Raw genomic sequence first — 21,851 nt, 5'->3', positions numbered from 1 at the left:
TGAGCCAGGCCACTGCACTATTGTATAAGCTTTATTCTAATTACTGTAGGCTCTATAAAGGTTTCTTTATCATTTAGTATTATAAATAATTGTGCTTCCAGGCTGGAGTTCAAAGCTCAGTATAGCATTCGCACAACACCACAGGCAGGTCAGGTGACCTTTCTCCAATTCCCCTCTCTCTGGTGCTGAGGACAGACAAAGTGATATGTCTGTCATACGCCATTACCATTAGAACAGAATCTTGTTCTTTTATTACAACTGAACTCTGCCGGATTTCTCAGCAGGAATGCTAAGTGAAATCAATGTCTTGGATTTCCAGGCTGAGCTTGGAGGTCACAGCCACTCTATCATTTCTCAGCATTATCCTTTCTCTTTCTCTCTCTCTCTCTCTGAGCCTCCAACTGGCACACAGCAGATTGAAAACAGCATGCATCACAGGGCTCATGCTGCACAATTTTACAGCCTTTTGGAGCCCCCTTCCTTTCCTTGTGGCCCACTTTTTCTTTTTTTTTTTTTTTTTTTTTCAATTTGCAAATAAGTTTTGTTTGTGTCCTACAGAACTGCAAGCCAAGGCACTGGAACACCTACAAATATGAAAAAGCAATAAAACACAAGCGAGAACAGAGCTGATCTTGACAGCTGCCAGTAAGACGGTTATGCTTGATGTTACCGGTAGATATGGCAGGCCTTCTAATTCCACAATTGGCACAAAATAAATACTGTGTCCCCTTAGATCTCATCAGACATTCTGCTTGTGCACAAGAGATCCAAAAACAACACTGGGATTTTAAGTGTAGTGGATCTAGCAAGCTGCTAGCCACACACAAAAACCCCTTGTAAAACGCACAAAAATCTCTTGTTAACCATAGACATGACTTTTTGGAAAGAAAAACACCCTATCGTCGAGCACTGCATGGCTTTGTGATTCCTTACTCTATAATATATAAAAGAAGAGACCAAGCCAAGGATAAACTTCGGGAAGTCAGAAAGTCTGCACTGAGGAGAGAAGAAAGAAAACATAGACCCAGAGTTTGATTCATTAACACAACAGCCACTGGTTCCACACCATCTATTTTGTTCTTTGAACATGTATCTCACTGAGTTGACAATAGTATTATTTATTTGTCTGGTTATTTTTAATCTGTGCTGCTTTACTGTTAGGGTACAAACAAGACACTACTGTCAATTCAAGGAATCTTTTCTGACATGATAAAGGACATGGACAGCATGCTAGAGGACACTAAAAAAAAGAAAGGACACATTTTTATAAAGCTCTTACTGTCACCTAAATGGGACTGTTTTCTCCCTGCATTCCTTAGCTAAATTCTTCCTAGTTGTTTTGCAGCTCCAAAGATGTGCCATTTAATTTTCACCCGTTACTTTTGCCCAGCTGTGGCATATGCTGAGGTCATCTAATTGACCAGCTATGACCAAGATTATTCATCAGGGTCCATTGCTTGATGGACAGATCCCAGCCAGCCCTGTTCTATGAAAAACCAGACATTGCTTTGGAGACTTGTTCCTCCACAAACTCCCACTGAACCCCGGGACAGGATCTGGCCACGGATGAGCTGCCCCATCTCTCGTTAACATGCTGCTAACCTGACTCCGGTTTAGCATTCTGAAAAGAAACGACAGTTTCTGGAGTAGGAGCTGGTCACCGCAGCCTGCTACCTGTTACTGAAGATGGAGGAAACAGCAGTGTGATAGCTGAGGCACTGCAAGGGAAACCATGGGATCTCAGCTGAGGTGGTGTCTGTTACTGATGTCGTGTACGAATGGTTGTTCGGTGTTACTGTGCTGGGGTCCTCCCACTGGAAAAATGGCACTACGAATATTCTATTTTAGGAAGCCATCCTGAGAACAAAGCTGCCTGCAACTGAGTGGCACACAGATACCCTTCAGAAAAAAAAAACCCAACATGCAAGTACCCACATTGTCAGAAACGCAACGCTGTAGGGCCTGGTACAGTACCTTGCTTTTGGGTGGAGGGCTGTTTGTGCTCTTGTCTGTGTGGATGCTGGTAGGGGATACAGCAGCACCAAGGTTACCCTGGGGTATGCCAGGTATCTTGCCTCCCGGAGACACTTGCATCGCAGCAAGTTGGGCAGCATACAACTGCTGTAAAAACAAACAAAAAACCACACACACATGCAAGGAAAACAGGGGTTGGGGGTGGGGAGAGAGAGAGAGAAAAGAGACATCATCAATAAATAATTTTCCCAAAACTTCTCCTACTGCAGATGATGTATTTTCCTTCTGATGGGTATTTTTATTTAGCACACTGGTATATTTCAAGACAAGAATTGTCATCTCAACTTCTGTGACTCATTCCTCAAGGGGACAAATGACAGACGTCACCATGAGAAATGTCCCAGCTTCCCTGTGTGTCCAGGGATTCAAAACAAGGAACAAAAGCTAATCTTCATGATTGCCTGAGCCACTGGGCAATCTTTCCTTTCTTGAGATGACTTAGCCGTAACAGCATCTCCAACAATAACACGCATCGACCCCTGTGAAATTCACATGATGTTTGACACGATGGTCTCTGTGATACCATTTTACATTTCTTTATCTTACATGCTGTGTTTGTCTTGTTTGCGCAGGCTGTAAGGTGTTTAGGACGGGGAACATCGAAACTTTGTTTAGCACTTCTTGTGAGACTCCACTCTCAGTTGGCAACTGCTACAGTCAATATAAATACATACATATCGATGGGAATGTACTGTCCATTACACCTAGAAGCTCCAATCAAGACTAAGAACGCTTTCTGTCATAGATGTAAAGCAGATACACAATGGGAAGGTTTTTCTCATCAAATCTAAGCCAGCAAGGCACTTTAAACACATATTTGATTATTAGCATGTGAATACTTATAATCACAGTCATCTGTTGAAAGTTAAACCCTACAGTAACAGTTTAATCGACAGAGGTCAAAAGCAGAGAGAAAACAGGCAAACTGGCAGTGCCTGGAAGCTCCTCTGACCTCCAAATAAAAAGTGGAGAAAATAAACATTATGGGCAGGAGAAGCAGCAACAATTGCTGCTTTGTGAATAGAGAGGAATTCAGGTGAAGCTAAATAGAAGTCAGATGCCTGAGAGAGCAGGTAATGTAGTAACAAAGGCTTTCCCTCCTCGGTCACAGTTACCAGTTTCAGACTCGTGCTATGTATTATTCGTGCTGTGTAGTACATGTGTCATGTGTAACACCGAACGATGGTGCGCTCTGTGGGCAGGTGCTAACAAAGCTTCTGAGATGCAACACAACAAGGGATAACATGCAGGAACACGGGAGCGGATGTGAAAAAACAAGGGGGCTTCAATATGACCGGTCCGAGAAAGTCTTGTTAGTGCTGCTTAGTCATTTTGCTGTTGTTTTTTAGTTAATTGTATATGCTGATAAAAGAACAAAGGTCAGACTGGAGGGCACAAAGAAATGCTAACCCAAACCAGCAAGTCTGAAAGAGGAAAATGAGGATGCGTTACAGGAGTATTCCACGTGGAGCTGTGCAAAAGGTAGAGAGACACTGCTCATGTGAGTTCAGAGTACATAAGCCCTGTAGCAAACATTGAACTTGATCAAATGGGCAAGATTTACCGCTCTGAGTCTTGGACAACCCTGGACATTGTCCCCCAGTTCCCTGTACAAACTCTTCCCTTCACTGGTGCATAATCCTAGACTTTTCACATAATTAAAAGTAACCCACTTCTGCTCTTTTAGATGTAATCAAGCACCAAGTTCTTATTTCTTTTTCACTCTTTCTATTCTTTTCAGACTTTTGATTCTTTTCAGTTTTGAATCCTTTTTATTTCTTTTCTCTACTTTGATCACTGCTTGTTCCTTATTTTTCTGTACTTCTTAATCACCATTTATCCATTCCTTTCTGTTTAGTCTCCCTCTCTTTCCCTATCATCCATTCATTCATCCGTTCTCTCCTTGCCTCTTCCTCAAATTTATTTATTCATTTATTCTACGTGTTACCCCCAGCGAGTCTGAGCCAAATAGATGCAAATCAACTGCAGATAAAAGTCATCAAAAACAATCCAGCCACAAATCAGTCACAGATTCAAATGCATGTATTTATCAGTTGAGGTTCATATCCATTCATTCTTTCAAAAGATGACTAAATCCAGCAGGGAGAAAGGAACAAGGGTCTGCGTGAACCAGAGAAGAACTGTAGCAGGCAGTTCAAGGAACACCAAGCCCGCTTTGTGTATGAATTAATGTATCAGAAGGGCAACAGTTGTTTAAGAAATAGGATACATGGCTAGGGAACAGCTCAAACATAATTGGACTCTGGTGATGACAGAGCAGATCTAGGGAAGCTTTTCCTTTTCTTTTGCTCTGTATTGAAAAAATGACAAAACAAATTGAGACAACTATAGGAAAAAGACAAAAGAAAGTCAAATGGCCATTGAGCAGGAAAGGTGCAAGCTTGCTGCTAATCTATAGATTAGATATCAGAGAACATGTCTAGTCCACAAGCAAGGGTAAAAACAACATTATCAGTTTGGACACTTAGCAGTCATGAACCAAGTGGAGATCATTGACAGGTCACACAGAGACCTGCCTGTTGAGGACTGAGCCTCCTGGAAATTTCTGTGAGCCTTTGGGGAAGACGCTTCAAACAGAATCCTTACCCTGAAAAGAGTGGGAAACCTCTACCTCAAACATAGCTCTCAACCTTCTGTTGAGGTCCAAAGAGTGAATCACAAGAACTAAACTACATGAAATACACGCACAACATGCTGGTCAAGAATCTGTACCATCCTACACCTGTTCAGAGGTCACTGAGAAATGGTTCCTCCTTATAGTATTGTCATCAATCACCTTTCTGACAATGCATGCAAAGCAGAAGATGACTAAGTGAGTATGGGGAATGAATTTCCCTATGCAACAGCCCAGGAAAAAGCCATTTTTTAAGGTGATAAATGGAATTTCAAATGCATGCCTTATTCCCAGTTTAGGGACAGATACACCTCAAGAGCATGAAGCACCCAGTATAGTGCGGAGTAACCTGGAAGGAGGGATGGAAGAAAACCTATAAAGCCCTCATTCATGCTTTGTACAAACTTCTGTCCTCCTGCTATCAGATTCAACATCTCACCTCTATTTAATTAATTCTGAGAATTAAAAACAAACATTAAATAAAGTCTTATAAGAGGTCCCTTGTTAGAGTACCCTCTTAAGAAGTTCCTTCCTGCAACACAAACCAACTAGGCTACTGAAAAGCAACATCAGGCCCAGCTCGAAAGTGAAAAACATGTAGCTCATGAAATTGCAAAGGTCTGAATCCTATTTAACCAGCAAGATTGCTCCTGTATCCCCCTCTCATTTCCAAAAATGGACAGAAATATACAACTCGCAACACATTTCTTAGACTCTCAGTATTTTTGAGCTTTGGCATTATTGAACTTGTCTGTTCATATTTAGTTGTTTTAGGACATGATGACCTTTAGCTTATACTCAAGGAAAGGGCAAAGGTGTGACCAAGTGCTGTGAATCAAGACAGCTAAATGACAACAATTTATGCATTCATTTCATAGACAAAACTGAACTCCGACAAAAGAACATTTCTACTCCTGCTTCCCCAGTAGAGTTTCAGATTTTGGAACAGTATATGAATGAGTCTCTGTTTCATTCAACCATCGTCTAAAATGCACCCTTATACTTTTCACAGTAATGAAACCAAGACCTCAAAAACTGCAATGAAAATGATGTTATTCTGTATCGCTGCTGTAATACACTGGTTTTGAGCCTCTTAATTTGTACCTCAAACAGAGACTCCTTGAAGCCACTTCTGCTGCCTTCAGCTAACTTAAAGGCTCAATCTTGAATTCTAGCACTCAAGGAGGTCATTTTGGTGCTCTGCAACTCATACAGGACTTTCAATCTATAGGGTCTTGACTAGTTAATTGTGACCAAGGTATTCAGTTGAAATCAGTGAAGCGCTACTGCTTTAGACAATTTATTTTTGCTATACATAATAAATAAAATAAGGATAATATTCTGCATTTAATAAGATAGATAATACTTCTTCAAGAAAGTAGAACTGGGCTTCTGAAAAAGCAATTAAAAAGTAACATCTATTGTTTGTTTATAACTAAATAACTATGTTTCAGCTCCCTTGCCCATGTGCAATATTGCATGCCTTGTTAATGTTTTCTCATTAACCTCTTGTGAAAATCTGTATGGAAGCAAAATAATCAGAACAAAAGCACAATGTGATACACTTTAAAATGAGCAGGAGGTATAGTTATTTTTTTAATGTTGCTCCTCTGTTCTTAAGCTATTAAGCAAAAATTCCCCCTTCTCCCTAGGTCACCACCTAAACCATTTATAATTCTTCCAATATATCAAGCAGAAATATTCAGCTGAACTCTCCAAATGGACTGGCTCTAACAGCTCTTGGCTTGATGACTCTGTAGTACATCAATAGCAAAGCCTTAAGGTTAGATCGGCTTTGAAAACTTTCCCCTTGGGCATTGTTGTTACATGTTAACAATGCTCATTACTGCTCTGAGGGTACACTAAAAATGAATTCTTGTTCTATTAATACAGAAAATGAGAATGAGATTTAATAGCAATTTTAAAAAGGGTTGAACAAAGTGTTAGCAATTACATAGGCAGAGATAGTTGATTCAAGCACCTATAGGCATTTGGATTACAGTATTATCTCTTATTACAATATTTTTATTAGTGAACAGTAGAGATGAAGAGCTGTTATTAAAAAAAAAAAAAGAGAGAGATAGAGACAGGTGGTACTGGAAAACGAATCAGTTAACTGCAATAAATTTGTTTCTGATATGAACCAGTTTTTCAGTGGAGTTACCACAGCGATGAATTTACAAACCACTGTGCTTAAATGTTTGAACTCTTGACTGATCCAACACTTCAATTTCTTTGTCATTCTGAGACCCATCATTAAAAATATACACATGAATGGCCCTGTTCTTTGATTTTTGCATAATCTGGGGAAAAAAATGGTATAAATTGAGATTCTCTCATTCAGAATACATGAATTTCATTTTCTTTACCTCAAATTTTATGCTTGTATAAGGCATGCAAAGTGCTTAATTATGGCAGAAAGAATTCATTTGGGATCTGTTCAGGTGGGGTTTTTTTCTTTAAAAAAAGGTCACAAGGAATTAGAAAAAAAAATTCACTTAAACATTTGACATAGATCCTACTACAGTAGGTTTTTAAAAGTAGTGGAAACATAGGAAAAAAGATAACTATAGAAATCAGAACTAAAGCTGCCCTCATCAGTGATTGGTAGCAATGCTTTCTAGATCTTCTATGAAAAAGGTTCTTCATTTAGCTCTTCATTACATATCTGAAAGGTACAAATGCTAGATCTTCATCTTTTCTGCGTCTGAGTTTCCTTCAGATTGTTAGTCAAACATTTCAAAGGGACACTCTAATTTGTACATTCAAAACTTTAGCAAAGGCTTTAAAATGCCATTTGTTTGCACCAACTGGGAGATAATAATGCACCAGCAAAGATAATATATGAACACAAATTCAATAAGCTCCTCTAAAATTCTGCCCAAAGAACCCATGGCAAGTTGAATTTTACTCGCCTTCAGTGCTTGAGCCTGCTAGCTTTCACTTTGAGCTAATTTTGGATAAGAATAATACAGCTCAAGATCCTGAGATTCACTTAGAGTGTTTTGGTTTATTCTGGATTTATTTTATTTTGCTCTTTAGAATTCTGAACAGAGTTGGATTAATCATTACTGTCCTACCCGCCGTATGTCTTTATCACAGCCATCTCCTAAAAGGGATTGTCCTGGCTCCCAGTGCTGAGGTGTGCATATGTCCTTCTTTCAGGCAGGGGACCTTGCCTGAACTAGCGGGTTTTTTTATTCACCAAGCAAAAGCAAGCTGGATGAATTTGCCCCTGAATTGTGGACCACACAGAGACTAGAGAAGACACACTAAATGTTGAAAAGCTACGCTGTTCTTTCCTGCGGCCACGGAAACCAGCCAACTTCCTTTGACAACTCCCATCTTAGCTTTGCTCTGCATTTAGCCTAAGGGAGGAAGACAGGTAAGTAAATCATCAATCAAGGAACAATAATAAGTATTTGAAAGTTAAGACTGGGCAAATTAATAGAGAAGTTAATATGCTGCTTTTAATCAGAGATCATTGGTAACGCTTCGAGGAACTGCCTAGAGAAATGGTGGATTTTGACTCTTGATGTTCCAGTCAAGATCAGATGTGTTTCTGAAAGATGAACTGTAAACAAAGAGCTTATTATGCCAAATAATATTTTACATCTTGTTTTGTCAGACTAGACAATCTAATAGTCTCTCTAGCCTTAAAAAAACCTGAGACTAAGAAAGAAACATGAAGAAAAACAAGTTCTCATTAGAAAAACTGTAAAGCATTCACAAACAGAACAAGGCTTCATTTATACACTTCTTGCATGCAAGTTACAAGCACAGCCTTGTAACCGCCATCTCTCTCATATTAGAAAAACATCACTTTTAGAATCAGTAACCACAGGTCTCCATAAAATATGATTCTGGTAGCTGATCTTTAGGGTTCCAGGGCCACAGCCCTTATTCCTGAGAATAATCTCACTGTAGTCAACAGGACCGCTTTGCCCGTGCCGGGCTGAATGCACTAGTTCTTTTCTCATTTGGAACTTCCATGGTATGACCAACTGGGGATCCTTGGCATCCAGAAATAAGGCTGGAGTCCAGGTCACTGAAAAACTGAATGAGCTTTAAGTCTGCATTTCAAGTAATAAAGACTTCTATCATCACTGCAGTACATTAAAAACAATGCTTGCTTTGCTTGTAAAACAGTGGATAAAGTAAAGAATGTAGGTACAATTTATGGTAGCTCTGAGTTTTGTTAGAAATTAATGTGATTTTGATGGACAGGACAATCATTTTAGCCGAAGACAGCTATATTTGTATTTATAGTAGCTTCTATGGGAGAGACACTAACCATAACACTCTACAAATGTTAAGAAATTCAGTTCTCCCTGAAAAGCAGTCTTTAATTCTTTCAATGGCTAAATGCTATTCGAATATTAGCAAGGTGAGAATCAGCACCCATGACATCAACTGACCGTTCCTGGTGACACAGGAAGACTGTAGCAAAGTCCTGATTAGAGCCTAGACCTCATGGCTCCTTTGTCCCATGCCTTAACAAGAAGACAATCCTTCTACAGGATGTAACTGCAGGAACTTATCAATAGACACTTCCTATCAGAGGCTAATAAGATCTGTTAGTTTCTGTGATAAAATATCATTGTAAACTGTGTGTTTAAGATTGCCTGCTCTTTACAAATGAAGAGTTTTTAACTGGAAAACTGCCCAAGTGGCCTACATATTCATACATACCATGTTCACACCATATGACAGTAATTGAAATAGAGTGACTATATGGAATGCATATTGGAGAGGAAACTTGATAATGTCTTCTGGAAAAAGCTTGTTGGATGAAATGTTGCAGATGAACAGCGTCCCCTTCAAGGAAAGTAATTAATATTGCACATATTTAAAAAAAATATATAATCTGGTAACAATTTATTCCTATAGTTTGTTATGCAGCACCAAAATATAATGTATTCTTGCTGCCATTTCTATTATTTATTTTTATGCCCACAGAACTTGTTTTGTTAGAAAAAAAGATGAAAGAATTTCTTTACAGGAAGGACATACTTTTGACAGCATACTCCTTAAGGAGCATACAGTAAGATGGGCAGTGGTAATGTAGAATACCAACAAACAACAGGGATATGTAACTTAAGAAGAAGGGGCATTTGTTTTGTAAACTGCATTCTTTTTATCACTGACTATTCTGTAATGAAGATTAAGAGTTTGTATGAAGGTTCCACATGGAGACTTCTGTCCCAGTACAGCTCTTCCAAATTAGAAGCTTGAAGTCAGTAAAGTGGCCCAGACATTATACTCTTGCAGGAAAAAATCTCACTACTGCCTATTTGTTTACCACAAGTATGTTTCCCAAGAGCTTATTTTTTGATATATCCAAATTTTTGGCAAGTAGCTTAGAGCACCTGACTCCAGTAATTGTAATTTCCCATTTGAGAGAACAAAATTCTATGAGTGGCCATTTGACAAAATACTTATTTCATACTACATTGCTTTACTTGACTGGTACTGTATATAATCATTCATTGTTATCCATTAAGTGACTGCAGTATTTAATAAGCAAACACTGCCAGTAGAATTACTATAAATAAGGTTCTATATATTTCAGATTGCTGAACTATAATTAAGGCATTTCACTATTTTATACACATCTCCTTAAGTGACTCTTTCTCCAGTTTTTATTTATAGGTTTTTCTGTTTGCATTTTAAGTTGTTGTATTCAACAGGGAATTAAGTCAGGAAAACTCTGTGGCTGCTTTAGGACTGATACTGAATTAATTACTTCAAATCTGAATACTCTGTTTCTCCTGAACTTAAGTGCAGAGCTCATGGTAGAAAGATTAAGGTCAACTGCATTTCTTGTTTTGAGAACGTGGATTTACTCACTTGAATGCTGATATGGTATCAGGTTCTTATATCTTGATGATTGTAAGATTCCTCAGTGACTTGTCCCTCCTCTTCTTGAGGAATAAAGTAATGAAATAGGTATTTTGCAGTACATGTGGACAACAGTACTCAGCCTGCTCTAGAAACGCTTTTGTGACAAGCTGCGATAAGAACAGAGTCCTAAAATACTGAAGTCCCCCCATACAGGTAGCAGAAGGATGATAATCACCTACCAGAAGCAACAGTGTCCTGTGACCAAATGATAGTGTGTTGGAGGGGACTAGAAATAAATCCAGTAACAAGTTGAAAAAATTTCACCCAGATATTTTTCCCAGTTTATTTCCTAAAGTTCCCCCATGGTTGTATATTCATTTGTTAATTATGATATTAAACACTGAAATGAGAAACATACTCTTTCTACTCTGTTTCCCTCTTGACATTAAGAATATTTCTGAACCTGGAGTACCATGCAATTGTATCTGTTGTCCTTGGAAGTAAAAATTAACATTGTTCCTTGGTTATCTGACGTGTACACGAGCTCAGTGACATCTACTCAGCTCATTCAAAAGCTTAATTTGCTCTTTGAACTGAGTTGTATTATGTGGTCAAAGGGTCTGGATAAAGACACAGGAGACAGAGAGCGACGAACTCTTAGTCTGTCGTAAGCAATTTTCAACAGAGCTCATTTTCACAGGCTCAGAGAGCCACAGCTACTCTCTTCCAGTTTGGGTAGAGACGAAAGAATGTGACGTTTGTGCCTTAAAGGGGAACTAAGGACTGCATTTGAGCTGCTGCCCTTGTGCCAAGCCTCCCTGGAAAGAACACATAAAGGAGGAAGTACGGGTAGAAAAAGAATATTGAAAGGGAGGGACTGGTGATGGATAGACCATCTGATCTGCAGAAGAAAACGTACTTATTCCAAGAGCTAAACTACAACAAACTGATTCCTACAATAGTATTGAAGACATTTTTCCTCTTCCCTTTTTCCTTAGCAGGGAACACCAATAGGATGTAACATGGCCTCTTTATTCAGCTGCAGCAGTTATTTTATTTTATTTTATTTTATTTTATTTTATTTTATTTTATTTTAATTTAATTTTATTTTATTTTTGGAGGTGGAGAAAGTAGAGTAAGGTTCTTATTTTGGGGAAGAAGAAGGTCAGCCCTGCAGTGCTAGCTGTCCAGTTTAAGGGTTTCTATACTGCAGAAAACTTTCAAATAAGTCCTATTAGATTTCAACAGAAATCTGTTTACCTTGACTGTAATTTTTGTTCATTTCCATTGCCTTACATGCTCATTATCAAAGTCCTCAAGAAAGCTGGCAAGTCCTACCTCATCCTATGGGATCCTATTGTGAAGTCATGGTATCAATACAGGGCACCAGTTCACGTTCCCAGTAGCACACTGTGATCCCTTTCCGCAAGAGCAGAATACACGACAGGAACTGTGGAAAGCTCCAACTTGCATGTACTTTTCCCTTGGCTTTAACCCACATGGACTCCCCTCTTCTTCTAAAACAGAGCATTTGTGTTCTAGGTATTACTGAAGACAAAGCTTGCAGAAAAGGTCAATCGAAGTTACTAGACCTGCAGGGAAACTAATTCCAACCAAGCACACAGAAATCAACCTAACTTTGATCAAGAACATTTTGAGCCTCACTGAATCAGAGCAAATCTGATTTGTTTCAAACCAGAAAGCAGCTGAGTTTTGCTCTGGTCAGATCCCTCCTAATATTCTCAACAGTGAGTCCTATCCACTGTAAACTCACAGAAGTGCCCAACTTCAAACTGGCCCCATTGCTATAAGCTGGGTAACTTAGATGCTTAGAAAAACAAATGCCTGTTTCTTGAACTGGGATGCTTGAGGTTAGGAGATGACAGGGTACAAAGAGTGTGTGAAGGAGAGCGCCATTATTTGTTAACAAAGTTGCTGAGGAGAGCTGTCAGAGTAGAAAAGCACTCGATTTCATTATTTTGGAGTTTGCCACATTTATATAAAAGTCCCCCTTTAACAAAATGAAGTAGTAGAAACAACTCAATAGATGTTCAATCTTTTACTCTTTGATTTTACGATAAAAATAGGTGTGGTGTGTAAAATTCCCCCTCCAATGGAGCCCATAAAACTCCAGAGAGCCTGAAACCTCTGTGAAGCTTTGGCAAACTTCTCAGGAAATAACATAAGAAGCTGTTTTCTGGTTCATCTCATTATTTCCATGCTTACACTGATGTAATGGGAAGAGTGACACTTTGCATATTCCATTAGGACATGTACAGAAGTTTAATTCTTAATTCTTAGAGACTTTGTTCCCCCCAAAGTGGTCTCTGAAAACATCTGAAATCCCTCAGGATTCTGTTTCTGACTCTCACTACAATGAAACCGCAAACACGAAGGTCCAATGACATGGCATGGTCAGACTTCAGCCCACGCACGTAAAGCCTTAAATCTAGCCTCTAAACTCACGCCAATATGCCTCTTTTGGCACATGCTGTACTCAAGGTTTAAGAAGCTGTAGGCACAATAACATGATTGAAGGTCAAAGGGAATTACATCTTTAACTTGTATGTTCCTCACATGCTATGCATCAACCAAGCACGAGAAGAGCTTATATGATGAACTTTGGAACTCTACATTCAGCTAAGAGGAATACGATGGCTGCTTCTAGTTTTACCAATCCATATGGGTAACAAGGAGCTGCTGGAGCCTTGTGTTCTCATATCAGGTGTCAGCTTTCTACTTCTTAGTATCAAACTGACCATGGGAAATGCAAGCCTCTCCGTATTTCTCCACTGCCATCCTGATGAAAACTGCTAAGTCCTAGACTCTTCCAGCTTACCTGGATTACCCTGTGGAAGTCTTTTCTCTCCTTAACTTTACAGCACTTTGCTCTTAAATCTAGAGGGGGTGAATGCAGAAATACCTATCTCAAAACGCCTGGTTTTCAGGCAAAAAGGATGCCATTCATTGACAACAAGGCTGTAGCCTCTAACTCATCTCTTAAAGGATCCTACATAGTCACATATCCTACCAACCAGTGACATGCGCTCTATTAATACTACTAGTAACAAGCTCTATAATCAGTTAGTACATCTGATCCATCCATGACTATTTATTAAAGTTGATTTACACAATTTGAGGCACTGAGTAATTTTTTTTTTAAAAGACATAAAACCTGTAGACTATTGAGTGAAAATGGTGCTTTTTGAAAATTGTCCCCTTCACACAATTTTTTAGTATGGAATTTTTTATAACATAAAGGTGGATCTGCTTGTCCAAAAACATTAAATACTGAAATTACTGTGCATGCTTAGGAGACATATTTCAATTGCTAATAATGTGGCTGGGTTATAAAAAGAGCTAAGCCGTATTTTAAATTGTTCACCTGAAAATTTGGATTAGGAGGGAAAACCCAGAATTTTTATGTTTTAGGAAGCAATTTTTATGTTTTAGAAACACTAAACTCTTTTCAATTCAAAACAGCCCAAATTAACGTAAAATCAAATTTTAAATTGCTTCTGGCTGAGTAGTTGTCTGTAAAGCAGAAGGGGTGGGAGTACCGAAGAGTTTGCAATGGAAATACCGAGCAGCTCTTAACTGTAGTCACACCAACAAGAGCTGCTATCATGAAGTAATAACATTATCCAGAAATCTTTGTTCATTACCTCATTCCTAATGCCATCTCATTTCACTTGAGTTACTTGGGTCTGATGATGGGGTTAACGAGCGAGGAGGTGTTTGAGTGGGTGTGAATTAGGGGCACTGCTAAAATAGAAGCTATTTTAACAGTTCCGTGTTTAATATAGTCTGAAGCTCTGTAATTTTTTTTTCAGGTAAAATACTCACACGTTCCAAGGCTAACACTGACTTTGGCAGAGCACAGATAATACCTAGACATATTCATATTACACACAGTATTACAGAGGCACTCGTGCTTCTACTCCTTCTCTCTCTCCATCATTCTACCCACAAGTCTAACACAGCAGGAATGCTAACGCTTTGATTTCCTGCATTCAGAAGTTTTCCTCAAAAAATTTGGATATTTACAGTGACCATGACAGAAAACATCGCTGATAGCTTCTCTGCCCCCCATCCCTGTACTCCACAAGCCATCTTCACATACCGCACAGCAATCCATTACAATATGTTCTAACATCTGCCTCCTCATATGATGTACGATCTATTTGATTGACCCTTTTTGTGCTGCTCCAAGACTGGCTGTTCATTACAGTGGGAGGGTGAACAGTACTCATTGCTTCTTCAGTTAGCAACTGGTAAACATATCTCCATTTCGGGAGAGACTGGGACTGTCAAGCAGGGATCCTCCTCACTTCTCCATATAGCAACAATCCACTCCATACAGTGCCTTCCTTTATCGCTAATTACGCGTCACATTTCAATCCGGAACAGGGAAGGTCTCTTGTGGGCCCTCCCATCTATCGTTAATATATTAAACATTTCTGCCAATTAATTTTTTCCATGACAAGTATTAACATTACCCAATGTTTGTGACTCCAGCGTGGGAAGCATGAATAATGCAAGAAACAGTACAGTCCTCCATTACGCAGGGATACATCTTGTTTTTGCCAAAGTCAGCAACTGTAAAATCTCTCTCAACTTCTCCAGTTAATATCATGGCATAATACAGGCTTTTTGGTCAAAGTGATCATATTCACTACAATAAAAGGAGCATCTAAGGTAACAAAAAAACATTTCCCAATACCGCAGGCATTAAATCACAGAATCATAGAATCATTTAAGTTGGAAAAGACCTTTAAGATCATCATTACCATTAAATACAATCCTTATTCTCACCATTTATCTTTCCATCATGTATTTAACAACATTAACATACTTCAGGACCACTGTCGATTGTCCAAAGTCATTTGGCATGAAATGGAATGAATATGGCTATGAAAACGTAGGGAAGTAATGCACTGCCCAGCGCAATGGGGTATCTCCTCTTCCCAAGGACAGAAAACTCAACTGACATGGGTAAGCTACACACATTTGGTGGTTAAAAAGTTGTCTGCACTGACTCCAACTCAGTGTCTTCCCCAAATTCCAACTACTAGAGAAATAAGAAATCAGTGGGCCTTGAGGCTCCATGTCCCACTGGCAATCACAGAAATATTCTGACTTTATTGTCCCCTGTTACTTGCTTACTAACTGGAATTGCCTGGGCAAATGAAAAAGGAAACTGAACCACAGCAGCAAAGTGACACGAAGCGGGGGTAAGTGGGGAATCCACCTGACTAGGTCTGAGCTAATCACTCTCAGCTCCCTTTAAAAAACTAGAACGAAACCTGCAACTTTACAGGTTAGGCATCCATGGCTAAAGATGATTCTCATCCCACCATCCTGAGTACAAACCAGGAAAAAAACTAGCTAGTCTGTACTCAGCGTGTCTATGTCATTTTTTAAAATTTTGTGTTAGCTGCTGAAATTTTTTAAAGTGAAATATATCTGTCCTCTCTGGAGTTCATGAAAAATACACATCTCCTTTTTTCTTGTTACACAAGTAAGATGGAAAGTGACTTTGTCTTCCTCAAAGCTGTACAACTGATAAGGCATACAGCTACATTTTCAGCACAGAACATGTGGGAAAGGGTATGTAACTCCCCCAAAGTTGCCTGCAAATTACTTGGAATTTGTGTAGAGAACATATATGTTAACATAAAGTAGAGTGTGAACCCAAGGAAAATGAAGACAAACACTGACAGCTGGCCAATCTTGCCCTTCTTTACTGTGTTTGCCTCAAATATAGTATGTTTGTAAAAATGTGTGAAATACTTCTGACAATAACAGTTATACTCCATTTAGTTTTAACAAGCAAAGGAACATACAATTTACAATTCTCTTCAGAGAGATCTGATTAACTAAAATTCATGGAGAGATGTCAGCAAATTCCCAGGAGGAGTTAGATACCTAACTTATTCAGTATCTTGCAAATTTTGGAACACAGGTGTTTCATTCTGATTTTTTTTCTCATAAGGTTACACTGATTTTACATAATGTTTTCTTTTTAAATTTTATCTTCAATTTACTGTTCCAGAAAGTATCAAGACAAATGCTTATACAATAAATGGTATGTTTCTTCCAACAGTGGGGTGTCACCGCATTTCAGGAGGACTACAATTTCTTTTTCCAACCAAGAGAGGATGTAGAAGATGGAATCTTTGCTGCCTGCATCTCAGCAGTGACGGACAGACAGCCTCTCTCATCCTCCTCTTAGGGAATTTTGAGAAGGAGATTCACACCATTAGGATACAACGGACATATGCTGCACGGCTCATCCCCAATTAAGTAAGACCAATTATGATAAGAGAGATCTTTGTCCTTCAAATATACTTCTGTTATGCAACTCTAAGCCCTGTCCCCAATATTTAATATACTGCAAGCACAGGAAGGATCCACTGGAGCTTGCCATGGCAGAAGAAAGAACTATGACTGGAAGACAACAGTCATCCTGAAAGGCCTTTTGCTTCAGTCTACTGTGTAGGAGGATTATACCGATTTTAATGAGCTTAGAATAACTAACATCCTAGAGGACATACATCACAGATTGTCTCATAAGATTGAAAATATCTTACCTTCCAGTATTGTTTCTAATTAGTGCCATTGTCCAAATTGTTGCCTTTAGAATCCTTGTGCTTACAGATGACACCTATCAGCGTCACCACTGACAGCTTTTTAGACTTTTTCCCCTCCTTGAAAGTAAAGCATTGTATAAACTGCAAATTGTTTTGACTAACAAGACTGGTAACAAGTATGAAATGTTCAGGGACAGTACAATGTGTACTAGCAGGATTACATGGCATTTGCAGACATGGGGGGAATCCCTTGTTTTAGACTTCCACAGTTAACTGTAACCTCTTTAAATTGAATTGCCGTTTCTGCAGTGGCAGAAACAAGCAACCCCAAAGATGGTATCTATTCTCATTGGCCTAGAGGAAATCTAAGAAGTTGTCAGCGGTATTATCCTTCCTCCCTCTCCTCCCTCTCCCCCCTGCTTGTCTTCCATATTCCGATGGCCGTTTATGAGCTCAGCTGTCATTCTTTGCACCAGGGAAAGATAGATGGGACACACCAACTCCAACCTAAGTGACCTTTGGATGTGACAAGATTTTTAGGTCAGTCCCACTAAATGGAAGCCTTGGTGTATCGAGGCTCGCCTCAGGGTGAAATTTCCAGTGAATTTATTATCTCCCAATGCCCTTTGGACTGCTTCCCACCATCAAACACCATGGCAGCACTCGGAACAGGAAGAAATACATTAACTGGAATCTGATCGTTTTAAAAGGTTACAGCTGCCCAAATATAATTTAATTTCATACTTGCCCTTTGAGGGTTTGGTGTATATTTTCATTTTATGACTGCAAATGATAAAGCTCTTAAGATTCCAGGCAATAAAAAGGAAAAGGGGGGGAGAAAGTATTTTAAGGGTTAGAAGTCTATTCAGTTCATAGTCAATGAGCAAAGTGACAAATCAGCTTTTTTTTAATCTAACATTTCCTCGGTTTTTTTAGTATTCATTCCTTTCTACACTTGACTGTGAACAATACCTTTTAGTGAAATCAAACCTGTAATGCCACCCAGTGTGGTATGAAAGAAACATTTGACGTGCAAGCACCTACCTATCCTACATCCATTAAGGACCTGATTCAGAGCAGCAGTTAATGTGAAATGAAGTTATCTGAATAAACCAATACAAAAAAAAAAATCAGACTTAAGAAAATGTTTAAATTTAAGCATAACACTTTGGAGTTTTAACTGGGTTGGCCATGGCTCATTTTAGAATCTCTTCTTCTTTAACTTATTCTATCTGAGCTCAGGTCATGATCTACCCATGTTTACCCAGTATGACAAAAAACAGGGTACCCAACACTGCTTTTGGGGCAGCATTCAATTTGGTTAGAGTCCCATACCTGTGCCATAATGAAATTCTAATGCATGAGTATATGGGATATGACATCCTAGTACACAACACGAAATGCTGGGACATTATGCTCATTCTCTCTTTTTCCCACTTAATGTGAAAGCAAGGACTATGCACTGAAACACAAGCTACCACACTAATGTGAGCTTGGCCAGCTTGGACTAGAGGTAGGAAATGCTGAATACTCACGTCTTTCACTGTATCCAATGAAAACTGAGTTACTGAATGAGTGCCACCTCACCATCAAACATTCTGATAAAATGTGGATGACTTTCCTTTCCACAAAACTAATCACAGTAAAAATAAAACAGGTGTGGAAAGGAGGAAGGATTAAGTGTGAATGTTGTATATCCTATTTTCAAAGCCACCGTAAGAAATTAATTATTGCTGGGCTCCCCAATCCCTTCAGGCCTCTTTACCCAAACATACATTGATATAGACCGTCCAAATTACTTTCGCCACCATTATATCAGACTAGTGTATAGCAAGAAGCAAGGCTGCTGTGAAAATGGGAATGGGATGAGTAGGGTTGACTGGTCTAAAAGGAACTATATTCCAAGGCAGTTATTGGTGACACAGCAGGACAGTGAGTTAAATGTAAGCTATACATACATGACACATTGCTTACCCTAAACATCAATAACACCCAAGATTTAAAGTAAATATCAGGATATTGAACAAATACCAATGCAAAACTACTGTGAAGAAAGTAAGATATATTTAAGGACAGTTTAACCTACTACGAAACGTAGCACACCTATTAGTGTTTCTACTGTGAATTTTCTAATTTTCAGAAGTTCAGAATGCAACGGTAAAATCAACATCAGAGATAAAATAGGACTTCAGCCATATTCTTTTGCCAAATTCAGCTAGATCCATTTGGTTCCCTTAATGAAATAAATATGCTGCTGTATTCTATGGTAATGGCCCAAAACACTTTAATAACACTATCACAAGCTGTAATGTTTTGGTGCATTAACGGAGAACACACTGTTATAATTTGTAAAGACTGTTTTGAGCCATGAAAGGGAAAAGAAAAATGAGGAAAAGGCAAAGAAAAGGCTTTGCTGCCAGATGCTATTTTCACACTCCAGTGTGGAGAGAAGTGTAACCTGCAGAGCGGACACGTCACCTTCAGAAGGGCAGTGAGCCGCTGGCCTCGCTGCCCAGGCGTGCCGGGGGACAGCTGGCCTTCCCCGGCACAGCACCCACACAGAGGAACATGGGGACGCTGCTTTTTGGGCCCCTGAGTGCATCAGGCGGAGGGACGGGTACCACCTCTCATGGCACCACACGTCTCTGACGGCTTAACCTCATTCCCTTGCACACACGCTGGCAGTCCCAAGCCCCTTTGGGAGAAACCAATACTGTACCTAAAGGAAGGAGCTGAGAAAAGCCACTCTGCAGCAGTCCCCAAAGACAATCTGACTCCCTCAATATGCCACAAACAGACTGCCCCTGTCAGCCGCCGCTGGTGCAGTATGTGGCACAGCTGTGGTTACTAAACCAAACTACAGCTTGCAGTACAGCTAGAGGATTCTGCTGTAGTGCGGATTTTCAATAGAGAGAGCAATCGCTCTAAACGGCAAGACACAGAGGTGCAGATATAGCTGGAAAATGCTTTTAAAAATCTCAGTTTCTACCAATGTGAGAGCATTTGAAAGTTATTGCTTTCCTGTTGTATTAATAATCATAGGATATGGTTTTCAAAGCTTCTCCCATCTTAAAAACACTGACTTTTAAAAAGATTTTTCTTTCTTGTATACATGCTTTTTATTATGTTTGATTTATATGTTTGTCCATTAGGAAATGATAACTCAAGCGGTAGCTTGCTGACTGCCCTGCTCTCTGTCATTCTAGAGTTTGTCAGTCTCAGATGACTTAATAAGCCTGCTGTATGTTTGTGGTTGGGTAAGTTATCTGTGATGTGACTGGTCTCGATGGCTAAGGGGTTAAGGAATGTAAATCCAGTAGTCTGCAATACTTTTCTCCTTAGACAGCTAACGAATGGACAGGAACAGAAACAGATCATGGGTAAAAATGGTAAACAACTAATTCAGTTCTGCAAAGTGAAAGGGATGCTCAGAAGCTAGTCTAGGAATTAGACTCAAACTCAAGAGATCAGCGGAGCTCATGTGGGTTACAAACATAAAAGCTAGTCTTGAGGATCAGTAGGAGCTCCAGGTACTGTTGCCTCCAAACTTTCTTGTTCAGACTGATCTTACAAAATCCACTGGAGTGGAAAATGTTAAGAACCTCTGAAAGGAGAAAGGGAATTTAAGGAAACTGAGCCTTGGTATTGGGGAAATAATTGCACTCTGACTTAACCTCGGGAACAGGTTTATGCTATCCAGGCACAACAGAATAATTGTTAAACACTCTGGAAATGTTAAACATCTCCAGATACCATGGTATCTTCTATTGAGCTCAGTTCAATTGATGACTTTGTAAAGAAAACAAACAGAACAAGCATGCTGACCTCAGTGGTTTGTTGTCTAATACTTAGATCTATAGTCTACAGTAACTAGGTATTTCACGATTTCAAACTGTGCCTAATATTAGCCTCCATTCATGAAAGATGCTGAAATATCCTGGCTGGTAACAGTTAACCCTGGCAAGGAATCAGACATAAGAAAGACAGGATGAGAATAAGAGCACAAGAACTTTTAATGGCTTGCACTGTTCTAGTTGTATGCAAGTTGTATCACTGGCCAGTGATACTCTCCCCGTGCACACATTTACTATGCTGTTTGTTTCTATCCCATTCTGCCTTGTCAACTGGAAATGACCTAAAACTTCGGAGAAAAAAGAACCATCATAAACAAGACTGTAGTAAGAAATAAGACATAAATCAAAATTCTTACTTGCTCATATATAATATCGATACGCATCTAACAACAAACCATGTCAAATGACCTAGGTACAACAAAGCTAGCAAGATCTTAAGGGAGATTTTCTTGGGTTAACTTTTGGGATGCCTAAAATGTAGTACTTTGATTTGTGGACCTAAAGGAGTAAATACGTGTCAGTAAGCAGTTAGTTTTGCATAAGTCAGCTTTTCTCACTGTAGTTATTTGTTATTTGTAGCATTGTTCCCCAAGCTCTGAAGAGTGTGCATGTTACTGATTTGCAGTTTTCCTGTGTGTTTGTCTGTCACGACGTTCTGCTGAGGCACTGTAAATATACACTATTGGCAGAGCTCAGCAGGAAGACAATGAATTCCAAAAATATCCAGAAAAATTCACTAGTCTGACGGCAGCTTTCATGTTTTATAGGATGCCCATAACCCCCCAGTTTATGGGTTCAGAGCGGTGCCCCCGCAGCCAGCCAAGCCCAACTTGGTGTGCTTTCCTGTGTCCCATCCCCCGTGGCGTGCCCCCCCCCCCGGGGACCATTTGC

General features: G+C 39.4%; 1 protein-coding gene across 9 annotated transcripts in view; it reads right to left on the bottom strand.

The window, feature by feature from the left end:
- The window catches only part of SOX5 (SRY-box transcription factor 5), a 657,382-nt gene that overhangs the window by 58,635 nt on the left and 576,896 nt on the right, over nt 1-21,851 (bottom strand). For all 9 annotated transcript variants that reach the window (XM_075758111.1, XM_075758131.1, XM_075758121.1 and 6 more), the window contains one exon: nt 1,975-2,121. In XM_075758111.1, the coding sequence (XP_075614226.1) occupies nt 1,975-2,121 (147 nt within the window). The remainder of the gene's footprint in view (nt 1-1,974; nt 2,122-21,851) is intronic.

Source organism: Balearica regulorum, chromosome 1 (genome assembly GCF_011004875.1).
Source record: "Balearica regulorum gibbericeps isolate bBalReg1 chromosome 1, bBalReg1.pri, whole genome shotgun sequence".
Lineage (NCBI taxonomy): Eukaryota > Metazoa > Chordata > Aves > Gruiformes > Gruidae > Balearica > Balearica regulorum.
The sequence above is the reverse complement of the archived record's forward strand: the minus strand, read 5'-3'. Positions and strand labels throughout refer to the sequence as shown.